Source organism: Candoia aspera, chromosome 1, assembly GCF_035149785.1.
Source record: "Candoia aspera isolate rCanAsp1 chromosome 1, rCanAsp1.hap2, whole genome shotgun sequence".
Taxonomy (NCBI): domain Eukaryota; kingdom Metazoa; phylum Chordata; class Lepidosauria; order Squamata; family Boidae; genus Candoia; species Candoia aspera.
In genome coordinates, this window is record NC_086153.1 from 292,088,508 (window position 1) to 292,108,822 (window position 20,315).

At 37.5% G+C, this 20,315-nt stretch overlaps 1 protein-coding gene across 1 annotated transcript in view; it reads right to left on the reverse strand.

Annotated features, from left to right (window-relative positions):
* Positions 1-339: 339 nt before the first annotated feature.
* BAZ1A (bromodomain adjacent to zinc finger domain 1A) overlaps positions 340-20,315 on the reverse strand; it is a 58,374-nt gene continuing 38,398 nt past the window's right edge. Inside the window, exons 19-28 of the mRNA XM_063290036.1 lie at positions 19,667-20,275; positions 18,831-18,994; positions 18,517-18,671; positions 13,399-13,547; positions 9,726-9,973; positions 9,407-9,633; positions 6,815-7,281; positions 5,216-5,358; positions 2,283-2,370; positions 340-1,587 (exon numbers count right to left, since the gene is read on the reverse strand). Of these exons, the coding sequence (XP_063146106.1) occupies positions 1,397-1,587; positions 2,283-2,370; positions 5,216-5,358; positions 6,815-7,281; positions 9,407-9,633; positions 9,726-9,973; positions 13,399-13,547; positions 18,517-18,671; positions 18,831-18,994; positions 19,667-20,275 (2,441 nt within the window). The 3' untranslated portion in view covers positions 340-1,396. The remainder of the gene's footprint in view (positions 1,588-2,282; positions 2,371-5,215; positions 5,359-6,814; positions 7,282-9,406; positions 9,634-9,725; positions 9,974-13,398; positions 13,548-18,516; positions 18,672-18,830; positions 18,995-19,666; positions 20,276-20,315) is intronic.

The following is a 20,315-nucleotide window of genomic DNA, read 5'->3' on the forward strand; positions in this document are numbered from 1 at the left end:
AATACAAAAGCAAGAGGTGCTGGAAAAGATCCTGATGACTGAAGGCAATCGTGAAAAAGGCTGGGAGAAGACAAGATGGCTAGATGCTATGGGTGATGACACAAGCATCAACCTTCAAGGATACAAGGAAGCGGGTGTGTGTGTGTTGGATTTTATGTGCCATCAAGTCATTACCGATTGACAGTCCTGGTGAAATGATGTCCATTGGGTTATGAAGAATCGGAAGTGATTGAACAACAAACAGCACAGTTTATATTGCCCATCATTAAAAATATTTGCAACTTTTGCCTTCCTGTAACTAAACAAATTTCAAAATGATACACAACGCTGAGACAAATGTAAGTAGATCAGTGACTTTAATTCTGACTTTTGTAAATTACTGGACATTCTAAAAAATTCATTGAAGAATTTCTGAAGAAAAAAAAATTAAATCGACAAAATTTTAGAAAAAAAATTAGGCAGCTGTTCTGCAGCTGCATGTAAAAAAGCATGGCATGGAGTATAGATAGCAGTACTGGGGTAGTCTGATGATCTGCAAATGTCAAGATATCACACCATTTACCTGAAGCTAACTAGGGACAAACCTAGCCATTGAAATTAGTTTCACAAAAGGAGTTGTTCACTAGTATACATAAAATAATACTTGATTTTTTTCATTTTTTTTACACCAAAAATTGTACAAATGAACATACAGTTCTGCAAGTTATTTTTTGCTGGAAGAACTGCCGGGTAAAAAGAGGTCAATTAACTAATTATTAAAAGTATAAACAAAACACAATGAAAACAAAGTTAAGGATTTTTTTTTATCCACAAAGTAAATATTTTATAAATAGAAAACAAATCCACAAATTATTTGTATGCTAAATAAATATCTACTTAATAAAGTCAGGTTTAATTTTTCCAAACAGCACTGGCCCAGTAATTTAAAAGATATAAAACTGTATTCATTCACGTAGTGTCAAAAACCAGTACTCAATGACTTCATATATTTCACTTGTTCTACTGTATTGCAAATGATGATTATAGCCTAGGTAGAATCCTTACAAAACTATGCCACAGCCTACAAAAGAAAATATAGTTCTCTAAAGAATGTGAGAATAGCTGGTGCTGAAAAAAAGGCATTTGGACAAAAAAAAAGGTCTTTAAAATACCAAAGCTACTTCAAACCAGTACTGTATTCAATTCATATCAAAATTATTAGACACTGAACAAAACTGTAGAAAAGGGAACCTTTCCTACATCCTCCTGAGTGCTTAATAAATTGAGAATATAGTGCAGGCCACACTTCCAAGGTGTGGCAGATGTTATTGCTTTCTATGGCTGCATGATTTAAGTGTTTCATTTTCTATGAAAATATAAAGGCTTCCTCTAATTTAAGTCCTTTAGGAGGAAGAAGTTAGATTCGTGATTTTTTGGCTGTTGGAGCAACATGGTTCATGTAACCTGATGCAATAGGAAGTCCAAGTTTTTGAGCCTGAACATGAAAAAATGCCTGAAGTCTTGTTCCAGCCTTTGCTTCGCTTGTATTGCGAGGGTTATATTCAAAGCAGTTTGAAAACATCAGCTCAACGTCCTCAATGAATTCCGCTGTAAGGAAAAACATAAATATGCCTTTATAGTTTGAAAAGCAATGATTTCTAAACAAAGCACTTATCCATGAAATTGTAGTTGCTTTTGTGAGAGCTAATCCAATACGGTGGTTAAGGACCGGAGAGACCTAGTTTTTTTTTTTTAAATTTGATGACCAATCTTACTGAACTGTTAAGCTTACTGAACAGTTTGTGCTAGTAGGTCTTCCAGCCCAAGGTACCTCTCAGGTTGGGGCTGTAAGGTGAGATCACCATCCTTCTCTCAGGAAAAAGACAGCATAAACATGATAGACAGACAAATGCATTCTAACATTTTACCTAAAAGTTAATTGTGCTTGATAGGTGTATCCTGGGGGAATGCTATGTTTCTGATTCAAAGGGAGAAAGGTCTCCAGGCCACATGACCTGAGGAAAAGGTGCAGCTGCTTAAAGGAGCTGCCAGTAAGTGCAATGTAAGGAGTGATTCTGCACTTCAAAACATACTTTTCCCTTTGAATCTGAAGCACTGTAGAACCCGCGCATATGGTATTCTCAGCACCACTGCATGTAATATAGGCCCAAAGCTGTCGGAATTGTTGCACTGGAGGTTTCTATTCTGGTATTATTTTCTATATTCATTACCCAAAAGCCCCTGAGATTATGTAAATTAAATTGTTTTAAACACTGTTAATTTGTTCAGTCAACATTACTTACAGGCTACTTTGTATTCACATTTGTTCACTTTTTCACGGATTATGTTTAAAGCGATAGGTTTTTTAATTATATCATAGTAGTCTGGTACCTGTACATTGTAAAGTAAGACATAAATTTTACATTGTTATAATACAACAATAAACATTCAAGGGACAATTTCATACAAAACAAGGTAATTTTTTCTTCATTCCTAGGCCAGTAAGTCCTTTGCTTCCAAGCAATTGGTTCTGCTTCTTTGATATGAAGAATGAAATCTATATGAATATATTTGATATAGTCTGTTACCTCAGATTAGTTTTCAGGTGGTGAGGAAGAGAATTATAGTGGTGCTTAAAAGTTTGTGAACCCATTTGAATTTTCAGTATTTCTGCATAAATATGACCTAAAATGTGATCTGTTCTCCACACAAGTCCTAAAACTGGATAAAGACAACCCAATTAAACAAATGAGCCTCAAACATTATATTTGCTCATTTATTCATTGAGGAAAATGATCCAAAGCTACATATTTCTGTGTGGCAAAAATCTGTGAACCTTTAGGATTATCAATTCATTTGAAGGGGAAATTAGAGTCAGGTGTTTCAATCAATGAGATGATAATCAGGTATGAATGTGGGAGGTCATGCCTAAAGAACAGAATTCTGGGTATTTACTATCAAAGTCTGATCTCAATGCACGTATACGGAAGTGTGTCATGGCTTGCACAAAGGAGATTTCTGAAGAACTCCAAAAAACAATAGATGATGCTCACCAGGCTTGGAAAGGTTACAAAACTATTTTCAGAGTTTGGACTCCACCAATCCACCGTCAGGCAGATCGTGTGCAAATGAAGGCAATTCAACATCACTGTTACCCTCCCCAGGAGTGGTCAACTAACCAAGACCACACCAAGAGCAAGGTGTGTAATGCTCCAAGAGATCTCAAAGAACCCCAGGGTAATGTCTAAGGAACTGAAGGCCTCTCTTGCATTGACAAATGTCAATGTTCATGAGACCACCATCAGGAGAACACTGAAAAACAATAGTGTGCAGGCAGGGTTGCAAGGAGAATGCCGCCGCTCTCCAAAGAGAACACTGCTGGCTGTCTACAGTTTGTGAAAGACCATATGGATAAGCGAGAAGGCTGTTGTTAGAATGTTCTGTGGACAGATGAGGCCAAAACAGAACTTTTTGGCTTGAATGAAAAGTTTTATGTTTGATGAAAGGCAAACACTGTATTCTAGAATAAGAACCCTTTCCCATCCGTGAAACATGGTGGTGGCAGTATTATGGTTTGGGCCTGCTTTGCTGCCTCTGGACCAGGACAGCTTGCCATCACTGATGGAACTATGAAATCTGAATTGTACCAACAAATTCTACAGGAAAATGTCAGGGTATCTGTCTGTGAATTGAAGCTCAAGAGAAAGTAGGTCATGCAGCAAGACAACGACCCAAAACACACAAGCCGTATGACCAAAGAATGGTTAGAGCAGAAGAAAGTTAATGTTTTGGAATGGCCAAGTCAAAGTCCTGACCTTAATCCTATAGAAATGTGGAAAGACCTGAAGTGGGCAGTTCATGTAAGGAAGCCCACCAACTTCCCTGAATTGAAGGTATTCTGTAAGGAGGAATAAAATTCCTCCAAGTCAATGTAGAGGTCTGATCAACAGTTATCAGAAATATTAAGTTGCGGTTATTGCTGTCCAAGGGGGGCACACCAGTTACTGAAAGCAAAGGTTCACATACTTTTGCCACACACAAATATGTAGCTTTGGATCATTTTCCTCAATAAATAAATGAACAAGTATAATGTTTTGGACTCATTTGTTTAACTGGGTTTTCTTTATCTAGTTTTAGGACTTGTGTGGAGAACAAATCACTTTTTAGGTCACATTTATGCAGAAATACTGAAAATTCAAATGGGTTCACAAACTTTTAAGCACCACTTTTTGTTCAGAATGTTTATAGTGGTCTCTCATCCAAGCACTAACAAGGCCTAATCCTGCTTTGCTTTTTGAGATCCACCAAGTTTAGCTAATTACTGCTTTTTTGGTGAGCAATATTATATAGTTGATTTTAATAACAGTACACATGTTATGTAGTTCTGCATCCATATTACCTATTAAAATTAGTCTGTCACTGATGGTATAATCTAACAGCATATTTGCTATTTTTCAGTTAAGATTCAAATAGCACATGTAGTAATACTTAAAAGTAAAATTTCCTTCAAATTCAACTTGCAACTTCCTGGACACTTCCATGTACAGTAGGTTTCCTGGCAAGAATATGGAAATGGTTTGCCACTACTTTTGTCTGGGAAGATTTTTTTTTTAACTTTCCAGTCTAGCTTACAGCCTTGGTATTCTCTGTCTCCCATCTAAATACCAGCTGGCCCAACACTGTTTAGCTTCTGAGCCTGGACAGTCAGATACACACTGCCATCTGCTGAGACTTAATTCATTATATCTTCTCTTTTCTGCATCTCTCTTCAATAGCTGTCTTGTCTAAAGAAACATTATGGATCATTATTTCATATATTCATAATAATTTCTGGTCTGTTACACTTAAGTTCTCTGAGAAGCATCAAGAATTTTTTCTAAAATGATGCATACTCTACTTCCTATCACAACACTGCCATCTACTGCAGAATTAATTTTATTGGCAAGCCTTGATGAAGGAAAGAATTTCCAAGTGTAATCTGATTATTTTTCTAACTTGAATTTTGTATTTGTATGTTAGTCAAGAAGTTTGCAAGGGTTTCAATTTTCAGGGTCTTCTACGTGAGACCTATTTTTAATTCTTAACCTAATATGTTTATCAGCAATTTTCCTTACTAGTATAATTTATTTATGAAGACTAAATTTTATTTACATATAGCCACTTTTCCTCCTTGTGAATATTTCCAATAAATGAACATTCAGGTAAATTACTTTACTACTCTAAAATTATTAGTTACCTGTATTTTGGAAACCAACTTCATAAAAGGCCAACTATCATCATGTCGCACCAGTTCTACAACAAGCTGCTCAAAAGCAGATAATTCATGTACTCCACCCTGACGTCCTGAACTCCTCCGATTCAATGGCATTTGAAAGGGTTCTGGAATAACAGGATCACGTAGGGACATAAAAAAAGACAAAATATAGGGAAAGCAGAGAAAATGTAATATACCCACCAGTAGAAGCTTGTTAAGGCCTTAGGACTACAGGTAGTCCTCGCTTAATGAAGGTAATCAGGACTGACAACTCTGTCACTAAGCAATACAGTCGTAAAGCATGATGTCACGTGGCTGCGCCAACGTATGAAGGCAGTGCAGCAATGCCAGTTGCCATCATTAGGTGAATTCTGCGTGGTCACAGCATCCTGCAGCCACATGATCACCATTTGCAACCTCCTGCCAGCTTCCCCATTGACTGCTTGTCAGAAGCCAGCAGTGAAGGCTGCAAATGGCGATCACATGACCGTGGGACATGTGCTGTCACAACTGTGAACTGGTTGTCAAGTGCCAAAATTGCAATCACATGACCGTAGGGATGCCACGATGGCTGCAACTATGAGAAATGGTTGTAAGTCCCCTCATTCAGTGCCGTTGTAACTTCGAATGGTTGCTAAACAAGTGGTTGGTGAACGAGGACTACTAAGGATGATTATATAGTTTTCATTTATTACTTGTTTCCACAATGGCAGACATAACCCGATCTCAAATCCTTCAGCCAAGTAAGGTAAATTAAGAGGGATTTCATTTGCCAAGTAATCTCCCAGAATGAGAGAATATCCATCTAAGATGACTATTAACAGAGCTAAACTCTGTGTTACCAAAATTGGAAAGCAAGAAAGAAAAAGTACTTTTTACAATTCCATGTTCTATAAGTATAAATAAATTGTTCTGAGCCCATCTGGTTTCATTTTATGAACAAAGAAAAACATGATCAGGAAACAGAAAGTTGTACTGGTACTTGAGCTAACTTATTTCAATTCCTGCTGCTTGTCAGTTCACGAAAGTAGGTGCAAACACAGCTCACTCGAGATACTCTCACCAGTCAGTGGTGTCTGCAGCAAATCATGATGATGTCATCATGCAAGTATTATCAATTGCCCACCCTGAGAGAAACCCATGTCATCAATGTACAATATTTGGTTTAGGCATTTTTAACTATAATTGCTATTCCAAGCATTTTCAGATCCTGATTTCTGTTTCCTTTCAACATGGAGATGGGTGGTAATAAAATTTGAATGATAATGATGATGATGATGTTTTTGTTGTTATGTGGCTGGCTAGCCAATAAGTATAAGAAACCAAAAATAATCTCAGTTGAAACCATTCAGTTAAGCATCTCCATCCTTCTACCCAAACTATCCTAAATCAAACTAGGAAAGCATTCTACTATTTTGTCACAAATAATTTCATGCTTGGAAATATCACCAGTTAACTGCCCTCCGTTCTTAATAATGGAAAGCAGCATTGGACTATTTCACTAGGCAACCAAGTGACACCGAATATCAGCTGAATCTATTCTTGCAGTCAATTTTATTTTAATTTAAAGATTCAATGTACCTGTAGATTGACGTTTCCTACCCCTTTTGGGGGGGTCTGTATCTTGCAATTTTTTTTCTACTGAAATTGGAGAGCTTTTCTCTTTCCTTAAGTTCATAGCATGAACAATTCTGAAGCCAAGAGAACCAGAAGGAGTATTGTCTGTTGTCTTCGTTCCTCTACGTCGCCTTCGATGGCTGGTCAACTCTATAAATGCATCTGCTTCCAGCATGTCTCGATTATGGCGAGTAGTACGACTGTTAAATCTTAACGATTTTGTCACCGATGGAGGAACAGACTTTGTTTTTCTAATGCTCTTCCCAACAGCTTTATATGAAGAGCCAGTCTGCTTAGGTATATTCTGCTGACTCCGAGAATTATATCTTCCAGTACTCAGCTGATTACATTGACCTGAGATGGCAGTGGCAAGTTTTGTGGCTCTTGTTCTTAAAGCAAGTTTTACTTGAGGCTTTCCTAACTTGGATAAGCTGTAAGAAATTAGAGAATTATAAATGTTTGTGATATGGACAAACGTTTTTATTCTGTTTTATTCTTTAAAGTTGTGAATTCAGCACTTAATGGAAAAACTAAGATACATTCAGTGAGGTTTCTTAAGTTTATATATAAACAAGGCACTGCAATGGAGAAATCTCATTCTAGAATCATCAGCTACTTCATTACTTCTGATTTCAAAGCACCCAAATGAGGGTTTTCAAAGATAGTAATTTTATCACAAGGGCATTCTGAAATGGACATTAGTATTTCTTTACATACCCTGGTCTCAAGTCATGCAGAGGTTTAAACATGCTAAGGAATAACCAATGAAAATGTTTAAACTCTGGTAAGGTATTTTTCTAGTTAGTAATTCCAGTCAAAAGTCTTACTTTTTTTTTTTTAACTAGCTAAAAATTCCTAACAAATCTTTAAGAAATAGCCTGAAGTGCAGTATAATGGAGTATTCTAAACTGGTTTTCTGGAATATGGATGAATTACCTATTTATATCTGAGACAAACTGTCTCTGGCATAGCAACACTATCAGGTAGGGAACACCAAATTACTACACAGACCTTCAGTCGCAACTCTAGATCTAGAAGCAATGCAGGCTGTGTACAACTGATCCTTTAAAGAATGTATAATCAGGAGTAGTCCATCTCTCTGGCTAAATGAGATACCTATGAATAGGTTAACGGGTAGTTGCTTTATTCAATGTGCTTAGATGCAATCAGGACTTTATTCTAATTTTACTTGCTAGTTGAAAGCATATATGCAAAAATATTAGAATTGCTTAATATTTTATAATATAAAAAGACTAGTTCTAGATTAATATTGAAAATTAAAAATTAAAAAGTTATCTATATGGACTCATTTTGGTGCAGTGGTTAAAGGCACTGGGCTAGAAATCAGGACACCATGAGTTCTACTCCTGCCTTAGGCACCAAGGCAACTGGGTGACTTTGAGCCGGTCACTCTCTCAACCCAATGACGAAGGCAATGGCAAACTACTTCTGAAAAATGTTGGCAAGAAAACTCCATAGTTCTGGAAGGCTCTTAAGACCTGGCTCTGTTCCCAGATCTGGGGTCAGTGTGTTAGTGTCAAGTTTTTGTATTGTTATGGCTGTTTTTGTCTGGGCTGTTATGCTTTGTTGTTAGGTTTTTAATTGTATATTGCAAGCAACCCAGAGTCTTTTGGAGTGGGGCATCTATAATAAAATTTATTATTATTATTATTACTACTACTACTATTTAGTCGTCAGGGGTCAAAAGGAAAAAAAAATACCCAGTCAAGAGAATTATCCTCTTTTATTACATCAGCATATCCTTACTGGAATTATATGTATACATAGCAGCAGTTCAAAGTTGTTGACTGAACTTGCACTTTTGAAGGATTTGAAGGGAGAACACACAGAAGGCAGCCAAATTTTGAATAAGGGTCTTGAGGTATAGGAACACAGATTGCACCTAGATGTTAAAAAGCCTTCCTAATGTTAAAAGCAGCTCAGTAGTAGAACCAATTACTTGCAAAGGAGATTAGCACTTTTTACTGGGTGTCACCAAGCACAGACTTTAATTTGGATTCTTGCACTGATGAAGAAATTGGATATAGCCCAGGGTCCCTCCTAGATAGATAGATAGATAGATAGATAGATAGATAGAGATAGATAGATAGATAGATAGATAGATAGAGATAGATAGATAGATAGATAGATAGATAGATAGATAGATAGATAGATAGATAGATATCTACATACATACATACATACATACATACAGTGGCCTAAATAGTTCCTCTGCACTCTGTGATTCTATGAAATGTGCAAAGATTTAAACCTGGATTTAGCCTGTCTTAGGGCTACTAAAAGAGATACAGATGTAAAGTGTAATTATTTTAAAATGTTCTGTACATACATAAAAATAGATCAGAGCATTTTAAAACCAGAGTATATTAACTGTCATAAGCATTCTGTATTGAAGTACTTGAAACTATTATACAAGCGTGCTCTCTTGCTTACATCTCCAAGTCTCAAAATCTGTATCCCTAGAGAGAAGACTGTAGAGAATACTAGAAGTCTGTATGCAGCTTCTGCATGTGGCTACCTTAGTTTCTGATTTACCTTTTTTCATCTTCTTCTTGAGAATCAGAATTATCAATATTCTCCTCCTCTTCCTCTTCATAATCATCTTCACTTTGCCCAATTTCCTCATAACTAGTTTCATCCTCTTCAATTTGTTCTATAGCCTCTTCATCACTTTCCAACGAAGGTCTCTGTCGGGATGAAAGACGCCTAGAGCGCTGCTTAGGTCGACATTCTGGACAAAACCAGTCTCCATCAGGAACAGCCTAACACAGAGTCAAAATGCATTACTGAAATGTTCTTGCTACATAAGATCAGAAATAATTTTTAATCTTTTTAAGAAAATACTTCAAATTACCTTAAGCTTTGGTCTTATACAATAGATGTGATAGCCTCGATCACAGCCATCACAAAGCACCATGCTTTCAGCATCTCCTTTCTTTCTACACATTTTGCACCGAGTATTTAAAATGGACTTAGACCAGATTACACTTCGCTCCAGTGTTGAGAGATGAAGAAAGATCTGAGACAGGCTAGCAGAAGAAAGGAGTGATTCTCGCCAGCGATCCAAGACTGTTTTATGTGAACGGCCACCATCACTGCCATCTTCCAACAAAGAAAACAAATAATACCATACTTTTATCCTCTTTATTATCCAGTGAAACATTTGTGTTCTGGTGCTACTTGCACTGCACAAAAATATGTGGAATAATCAACCTTGTTTAAAAGTAATGTACTAGTTTCTGTAATTCTTAATTTATTCTCTCTCTAATTTTTTTCAGTGTTAAATGAACTAAGTGGAGTCCTTTGGTACATAGGAACACTTGGAATTCCAAAACGTTTTAGAAAATATCATTCACCAAAGACTAAATTTATTGATAATAGACAGGGAAAAATCATCTTATAAATGAGAAATCAGAAACTGGTTAATGATCAGGCAACCAAGGTTAAGTATAGATTATAAACAGTATAGTGTTATTAGTTTCTCTGTAGCCCTACTTCAGCTATAATGCTCACAGACGTTGTTACTCAAAGAAACTATTCTTAGAAAAATCTATAAAATTACAAGATATCTATAATCCCTATACCATTATGAGTCTGTATACTAGATGTACAACTATTGGGTGGACGTAGCAAGGTTAATTGGTATCTAAAGTGTAAAAAACAGATTAATAAAATTTGTAAATTTACCCCAATGGCTTTTGATTGCAACAGTCCTCTTCAGTAGCACAGACTGAAAATATCCTCATCCTTCTAAATAAACACACATACTTTACCACTTTTTCTCCAGTAATTCATCTATATCAGGGGATCAGATCATTGGTGATAAACCTACTTACTGACTCCCTACAATCCAGAATATTAATTCATCTGCACATAATCAAATATAATTTCAAGAACTACTACTTACTCTTTACTAAACTATAATGCCTCTTCTCTTTCTTGTAATGGCAAAAGAATTAGATATATTTATGAAAACTAATCAATCAGAGGGCAAGATGCTTTGAAATGCCTGTTTGTTGGGAGATAAAAAATTAGGGAGGGTTGATTCTTCCATGACTTATTTAAGAGTTCCTGGATGCACTGAGCTGGCTACAGGCAGAAAAAAAAATAAGGCCAAACAAAATATAATCTTAGTCTGGTCTAGCAGCATGAAAAATCTATATTAATGCCTGAAATTAATAACAGATTAAAAGACTGTGACCAAATTGAAGCTTAGTCCAGAAAAGAGAAAAGCTCTTTTGTTAAGAAAACCCCCAACATGATGATGCCATTCACTTTGGATATAAGCACAGTCCTTTGAAATAATCAGGTTCCTAGTAGGTCATCAATCAGCTGTATCTAACAGAACTTTTACCCTACTAATACCAGACACATTTGTTTTTGGAGAAGGCAATTCCAGCTTGTGCCAGTTACATTTGCCTTAGTTATAAAGCTGCATTACTGCCATGCACTCTATGGAAAGCGATAGTTTGGAAAAATATTTCTTCTTCAAATTATTTATATAAGTATTATTTCTTGTGAAACATACTATGTCATAAATTTTGAGAAAATTTTTAAATGGAAGACAATCTATAATTTACCATCTTTACTCTGATCTTCTTCTCTCTTCTTCCTTTTATCACCTTTTTGGTCTCTCTTATTTTCTTCTGCATCACCTAGTTATTTCAAGTCCATTTGGAAATAGAAGAGAACCTTTCACTAGCATAGCCTATCTTTCCAAAAATAAGCAGATTACATTGCTATAGGAACCAGGACCATTTGAGGTGGTGAGGAGAAAGGGAAGCTAAAACAGTGTAGCTGAAAACTGTCACTTTATCTGTCAGTACAGCAATATTTATTACCTAAATGATTGTGAATTTTGCTGTTTTGCAAATATTTTCAGTACTCCATTACATGTATCATGTTTTGCCTCCCTATCCAGAGTTATGTCAGAACAAAAAACTAAAATAAATTGTACATGCTGGGAATGCACGTGTTGCATTCCTATAATTCAATTATTCAACACTTTAAAACTGACTACACTTTGCCCAGTCTTACAAAGTGAGGCAATAAAATGAATTTTCTGGTCTCAGCATAGTCAGAATATTCACACAAACCATTCATCCTTTTTTTGACAGGATGATGATTGTATGTATTAGGGATGCACAAAATATCTCACAGTATAATATATCCCATGTTACAGTGTGTTTTATCCTGATTTTGGGGCAATTTAAGCAGTTCCATTCTACACTGTTTCATGTATTTTTCAGTGTCCAGTGGTTATCTTCTTTTTCTAAGTTTCTCAAGCTACAGAGACTTAGAAATTGTATTAACCTGTGGAAAAAAGTATGCACAAGTGGTATAATATCATTACAGGCTAAAATTACCATTATTTCCAGTAGAATTGGTTCCCTAAATTTTCAGAATAACTTTCGATTGTTCCAGAAGGTGAGTTTGGAGATCATACCTCTGGCTTATAGATTTGTCCCAGAATTTGCTGCTATAACAGGGTTCCATAAAGCTAAGGCAGCAATTGAGTCACAGATGGGGATAGTGATCTCCATTAAAAAAACAACAGACTTTTGATGCCTGAGCATTATTCCTTCAGGGGGACTAGAAACAGACACTCTGCAGCACATTATCCTAATTGACCTTATACAAAGAAAGGTTTTTTATCATTTTATTTATTTGTATTTCAAATTTCCATCACCGCCCATCTCCCCCGAAAAGGGGACTCCTGACTAATTTGAACAACTTTGTCATTTTGCTAAAGGCAGATTATCAAACCCCATATAAAATGTGTTTGTGCTTGTGAAAGGAAGGGGATATAGAGTTAATGGCTGGTGTTGCTACAGTTGTTACTGTTGGGACTCTCAAAAAGGTACTGCCCTTCCTTCTAATTAATGTGTCTGTAGGAATTAAGAATTCTACATCCAGTACAGTATTTCCTAGCAGATTACCTAGAGAGTTTGCACCAGAGTCTGTTGTACTCCTCATGTGATGGTTATATTAAGTTAAATTGAGCAGTTTATTTTAAGTTAAGGTGAATACAAGTGTGCTTAACTATTGCTCCTACTATTTATTTTAAGGGTTTTCCATTCATTATAAGATCACCTCTTTGGTCTGTTTTGCTGCAGATTTGTGTAAGTCTACTTCTGTGGCCCTAGGATGAAAAATAAGGGAGTAGGGCTTGTTTGGAGTTCCCATTGTTCCCAGTGGCAGAATCCTGACCCCTGAACTTTTGGTTCACTGGAACACAGTCTGCTGGAAACATTCCAACAGACTATTTTAATGAGGATTGTTGTGTTCCAAGCTCAAAATAACTGTTTTGCTCATTTCATCAATAACCTTTGCACACATGCTCTAAGTCACTTGTCTCTAGAACACAGTAACAGTTCTAGAGCTCCAACTTCCTTACGTATTTCCAGTTGTCACAAATTGCTTAATACATCTGCTATGCAATCTATTAACACATCCTTTTGATCCAGACTACTCTTTCCTTTATAAATCAATTTTGAATGAACAGAATTACAGAAGTAGATACTTACCAAGTGGAGCTTTGAGAAATTTGCGTTCAATTCCTTGCTGTATCTGAAGCAATGCCAATGCTAAATAATGGACCGTATTATTCATAGGCTGTGGAGTACTCGTATTAGTAGAAGCAGTACTTCGAGGTTCAGGTTTTAATCCTATCAATCTAAAATTTTTAAAAAATCAATCAGTATCTTAAAACCATGTATTGTATTTGCCATTTATTTATTGTGTTTACATATTACCAGATTCAACAAAAATAATTCCTGATGGTTTACAACAGTTTCTGAACTGCAACAGCGTGAGTGCCAAACTAATCTCAAGGAGAAGGGGGGCTGCAGCAGAGAAATATTGCCCGCAAGCTCTGGCCCCCTTTACCTCAGCTACATGGCAAGACCCAAAAGGATATGAATGAACAGGACAAGAATTCATGAATTTGCATTCTGCTGAGTGTAGCTTATAACATTGCAATAAACATTTGATAAAGCATATAGTAAAGGTTTCCCTTGACATTAAGTCCAGTCATGTCCGACTCTAGGGGGCAGTGCTCATCTCCGTTTCAAAGCCGAAGAGCCGGCATTTGTCCGTAGACACTTCCGTGGTCATGTGGCAGGAAAGCCAGTGGGAACAAAGCAGTATCAACTTGTTTTGCACAATTCATCAAAAGAAATGACACCAGAATTCTCTTTGGTTCAGGTGGTGTTTTTAAAGTAACTACTTTCTTTGCTTTCAAAAGAGAAAAAATTGAAAAAGTATAACCTTGTGATGTCTAATATACCCTCAGATGCGATGTTATGCTCTAAGCAGGTTCCTTCATGTAAGTAACTTGTTACAAACATCATTTCTATATAGCTGTGCATTCCATACACACAAATCTCAGTAATATCAGAATTCTAGCATGCCCATCTTTTTAATGCTGTTAAAAAATCATAATTTCTCCATATTAATTCTCAAAGTTTCAGAAAGTTGTTTAGTCTTATGTTTCTACCAAAACCTGTACAATTTAGTTAGTGGATTAATTATCCAGTTTATAATTTATTGTGAATTCTTAAGAAATATTAAGTCTATCAAAATACTGTTTTTCCTTCCTGAGAACTGCTTGTTTTAAATTGAAAAATAAATGAGAAGTAGACCAACAATAGGGACTGGGAATGGGGACCATGATGTTGCAGTGGTGGTTCTCCTTTCTTCATGGCTGATTCCAGCGGGGATTGATTGGGTGAGGAATTGAGCCAAAACCCTAATTTGCAGAAAGCTACAGGGCTCAATGCTCTCATCCCTCTTGTTTAAAATCTTCATGAAGTTGCTGGGTGAGGCCTTAAGTTGACACAGGCCAGGTATCATACTGTGAAAGTCTTGACCCAGTGCCTGCAGGTTGTCAGGGTCTGGATGGGAGGAAAGGTTTAAAGTCAACCTCAGTGAGCCTGAGTGACTATGGGTTTATGGTTCTTTCAGTATGACAGATTTTCCATCTTAGTTCTGAATGGGGTTTTACTTCCCCAGACAGAACTGGTGTGCAATATGGGGGTCTTCCTGCTCAAAGAGTAGGTGGCAGCTGCAGCCAGGGAGGCCTTTCCACAGATTCATCTAATGCACCAATCGCACCTTTCCTGACTGGGAGTCCCTTCTCATGATCACTCATGTCTCATCACTCACCCTTCTCATGATCACTCATGAGTTATCTTACTGTGGACTACTGCAGTGTACTGTACATGGGGCTGTCCTTGAAGACCACTCTGAAGCTAGAGCTGCTCCAGAATGCAGAATGTGAGCCTCAGCACCCCAAAGTAAGACTTCTGCTACAAGAGCAGTACTGGTTATCAGTGAGCTTCCAGCTGCAATTCAAGGTGTTGGTTATCACCCACAAAGACTTTCAGGGCATAGGGCCTGGTTATCTGAAAGACTGTCTTTCTCCCATTATTTCTGTCTGTCCCATATAATCAGCTCACTTTGCAACCAATCTCTTAAGCAGTGCCATCTGATGGGGCCTAAGAAGTAGGCCTTCTGTATTGGGGTACCTGCTCTCTGGAACATCATACTCCTGGAGGTTTGAACAGTCCCAACCCCCTGCTATTCTTTATAGAGGCCTTGAAGACCTGGCTATTACTTTAGGTCCTCTGATAGGTTGAAGCAGGGCTGCAACTAGGGTCTGTGTCACCCGGGGCAAACATGGATTCCGCGCCCATTTTGGCACCCCCTCAGCACTCATTTTGGCTCCCCACCAGCGCGGTGCCCAGGGCACATGCCCTGGTTGTCCCCCCCAGTTGTGGCACTGGGTTGAAGTGCATGTTCCCCTGGATTGAGCTATGTTGGGTTTGTTCACAATGCTTGCCTATTACTGTGGCTTTTTAAAAAAATTATATGCCATTATTCAGTTAAACAGCCTTAGAAATCTCAACTATAAATAAATAAAATTTGTTCTGTTTTATTATGATTCTGGTTGATGTTTTGTTCTTCAGGTCAGTTGTGTTCTTTTTATATATTTCATTTTTTATTATAAGCCACCCAAAGTCATTCAGGAGTTTGGCAGCCTCAAAATTTGATAAATGACTGACTGACTGACAAAACAAACAAACAATGAAACCATCTAATAATACAGTAACTTTAAAAATCTATTAATTTCCAAAAATAAATGAATTCTAGATTAAAAACATTACTAAAAGAGCTGTTCAGATCCAAATACTCAGATCTATAAGTGTTTTTTTAAGTAGAGCTGATAAATAAGGAGACATTGCATACACTTCTGATACTTATACATTATAACTATATGACAAGCAAATACTTGATCTTTAACATAGGGAAAATAGAAAAAGTGCCTTCTGAAATAGTAATATGGAATTCTTATAAATGAAGCATCCTTTCTCAGTTATTTCTATAGAAACAAAATATGAACATGCTTCACACAATCATTACTAGGCTGTGCTAAATGTTTGCTCTTAAACACAAAAATTATGCGTCTAAAAAAAGACTCACCCTCCGCTCTATTTAATGCACTCAGAGGTGTGATTACTAAATGACACAGTGTCAGGTAATTATCAGCTATCAAAAGTTGTCTTACACTAAGTCAGATCACTGGCCAATAATGACTGGTGATTTTGCTCTCCAGTGTTTAAGACAGGAATCTTATCTGGAATTTCCAGAGATCAAGCTTTTCTGCACAAAAATATGTAGTCTACTGTTGAACTATAGCTCTTTTATTTTTAAGCAAATCAAAGAGACTATGAGAACAAGGGAAGGATAAGTGGTGGTAGGTAAGCCATTATCTCCCAAAAATAGCCAAGCTTAAGTGAGAGGGGGGAGTTTCCCAATGGCCTTATGTTTAAACTCAGGTGGTAGTTCACTTTTATTATCAAAAACAGGATTTGTTCTTTAAATAAAAAATGGTGGGAGGAAGGTTACACTTTCTCTTTCCCCCAGACTTCTTATCATATATTAAATCATTTAATATATGATTTAAGCAGCTCTCGATACCATCGACCATGGTATCCTTTTGGGGCGGCTGAGGGGGTGGGCGGTGTAGCTTTGAGCTGGTTCACCCCCTTCCTCCAGAGCCGTTCCCAATCAGTGGTGATAGGAGAGGAGAGATCCGCCCCTTGTGGGGTGCTGCATGGTTCAGTTCTCTCTCCTCTCCTATTCAACATCTACATGAAACCGCTGGGTGAGATCACCTGTCACCATGGGATGAGGTATCAATAAGCTGATGATACCCAGTTACATATCTCCATCCCAGGTGAAGTAAGTGATGCGGTCTCCACCCTCTCCAGGTGCCTGGGGGCTGTGGGGGCCTGGATGGGGAACAACAGGCTTCAACTGAACCCTGGCAAGACAGAGTGGCTGTGGATTGATGGCCCCTCGGTTCCCAGGAAGTTGTCATCTTTGGTTCTGGATGGGGTGGCACTGCCCCATTCGGAACCAGTGCGGAACCTGGGCGTCCTCCTGGACTCGCGACTCCTGCTCAAAGAGCAGGTGGCAGCCGTGGCCAGGAGAGCCTTTGCGCAGCTACATGCTGTCCACCGTTTACACCCTTTCCTGGATTGGGAGGCCCTTTGAACAGTCACTCACACCCTTGTTATCTCTCATATAGACTATTGCAATGCACTCTACATGGGGCTACCCTTGAAAAGTATCCGGAAGCTTCAGCTGGTCCAGAATGCAGCCGCGTGAGCTGTCTTTGGTGCCCCCAGAAGGGCACATGTAACACCGCTGCTGTGCAAGCTGCATTGGGTACCAGTTTGCTTCTGCGTCCAATTCAAGGTGTTGGTTATCACCTTTAAAGCCCTACATGGCATGGGACCAGGCTACCTGAGGTACTGTCTCATCCCCATGACATTGACCCACCCCACCTGGTCAGGGAGGGCATGCTACGGACCCCATCAATAAAGGAATTACATTTGGCGGGGTCCAGGAGGTGGGCCTTCTCTGCAGCGACGCCCGCCCTTTGGAATATCATGCCCCCGGAGTTGAGAAGGGTTTCCTCACTCCCGGCCTTCCAGAAGAAACTGAAGACCTCGTTCTGCCACCTTGCATGGGATGGGGGGGGGGTGGTAAATAGCTCCACCTTGGGGTGGTTAGTGCCATAGCACCCCCTATTGATTGGGATTCCATCTCCTCTTGGGTTTTATATTTATATTTATATTTTTTATCTTATTTATGTTTTTAAAGTGTGATTGAAGCTTAGATGTTTTTATTGTAAACCGCCCAGAGTCCCCCATTGGGGGAGATGGGCGGTAATATAAATTTAATAAATAAATAAAATAAAATTTGTACAACCCTGGCTTACTGAATTCTCTATCTACTGGTGATGTTGCACATCTCTTTTCTTTTTTGAATTGTTTATTAAGAATTGCAGCATTATAAAATGCATATACTGAGCTTCATGTTGTACAAACATTAACAAATCAGTGTTGTGCAAATTAACAAAATATATTTTTCCAATGTATTTTAGGCTTTATTATATGCACAAACTCTATTTTAAAAAATTCCGAAGAGGATACAGACAGATTGATTTTGTGCCATCAAACCTTTTCAGGATTGCAGGATTGTAGCCTTTACTGAAATGGGTGGCTAGGAATGAAATGCAACCCAACCATTCAAATTCTAATTAAAAGCTAAAATATCAAGATAATAGATATTACCTGTCTTTTGCAAGAATTCTTATTTGATTATCTATTTCCATCTCTTCAACGTTTTCATTAACAGATTTTATTACACCATTTTCTTTATTTTCTTCATTTAGTAGTTCATACTGCCCATTTTCTAAGGCTGTTCTCCAACTGTATCTGTCCATTACCTGTAAATATACTACATTTACTCAGAAGTCTGGCATACAGGAAAACATAAAGAGAACTTTAAATTGCACTTGCATTTTCAAGCAAATGAAAGTATTATTTTTAAACAGTTCAGCAATCTCATAGATACCGTTCTCCATAAATATTAAGGAGTCAAATACCTTAATGGAGCCCAATGTTCCTTGGAAAATTCTATCTTCAATGTCTAAGAGAAAGTCTCTAAGCCTTAATTCAAGCTGCTTTTCTGCAGATTTTTGGACTATATCACAAGCATTCTGTATTTTTCCACGTCCAAAATGTGGCTTGGCTTCATTCTGTGTTTTTTCTGTAACATTTAAGAGATTATACAAAATGCCTTCATACTTATTAAAATTTTTAACCACAGCTAAAAAAACCATGTACATTGCAATTATTATATTAGGGCTCTCAAGCTTTAATTTAGTATTACTGTAAAATTTTTCATTTAATGTCTTTTGTATTAATAATATTGTAATAATATTTTGCAATAACAAAGCTGCTCTGTCCCAGTGGAATACACTGTTCCCTGAAATGTGTACAGCACCCATACTTCCTGCACAGCAATGAAGACCCGAGTCTTTAAGAGAGCTTTTGAAGATTAAGAGTCGCAGCTCAGACTATTTTTGGTATCTCTTGTTTTTATATTATTAGTTACATTTCTGTTCAGATGATTATTTTACGAGGTCTTATTTGGATGTTAGCTATCCAGAGTTTCTGGGCCTGAGTGAAATATAAACAAAATCTAATATGTAGCAAAATCTTTGCAAAGTAGGGAGTGTTTTATACAGTCCTGGCAAGATACTTTTTTATATTTGGTTAAAGAATAGACTGCAAAATTCATGGAATATACTGACAGGGGAAACAACTATGATTAATTGAAACTCAAATTATCTCATCTCTTAGGAAAAGAACAAATTCTACAGGAAATAAACTAAACCACAAAGCCCTCAACTATAAAGTAAACATCTAGGATGTTTACCTGAAATATGAAATTTTTCAACAGGAAAACTACTAAGTTGTTCACATATTCTGGATTTTTCCTGTAAAAGAACTTCCTTCAAGGCACTTTCCCTGTATCCTCGGGAATTGAGAGCTGCTAGGAGTTGGTCAAGCTGTTCCTGAGAACTGTAAAAGCACCACCTGTTTGGCTTTTGTACTGGTTGTGATACATTTACAATAGCACTTGTTTCCAAATCTTGGTGAATATTGATGGTAGATTCTGCTGTTAAAGGCTCTCCAGTTTTAATGACTGACTGAGATTTTTCTGAAATATGACCTTGTACGTTATTCTGAAATGAAGATGGCCGAGGCAACAGCATGTCTTCTGTAAGACCAGAATAGTCTTCTTCCACAAATAGTCCTAGAACAGATGGAAAAAGCCAATAGCGTCGATACAAGCGGTCACGGCCCAAAGGAGAAATATTGGTACAGGCTGTAGCTTTTTGAATCTTTTCTATGAGTTCCTTTTCTTTATTTTGTTGCTCCTGTTTTAAAGCTGCCTCTTCTTCTGCAGTGAGTGGTTCACACTTATAATCAGTAGTCTCCACTTGTCTTGCAAAATCTTTAAAGCCATTCTGTCCTCTTCGCCCTAGGAACAGTTGGCAAGAAAAATTACAGATCTGTGCACA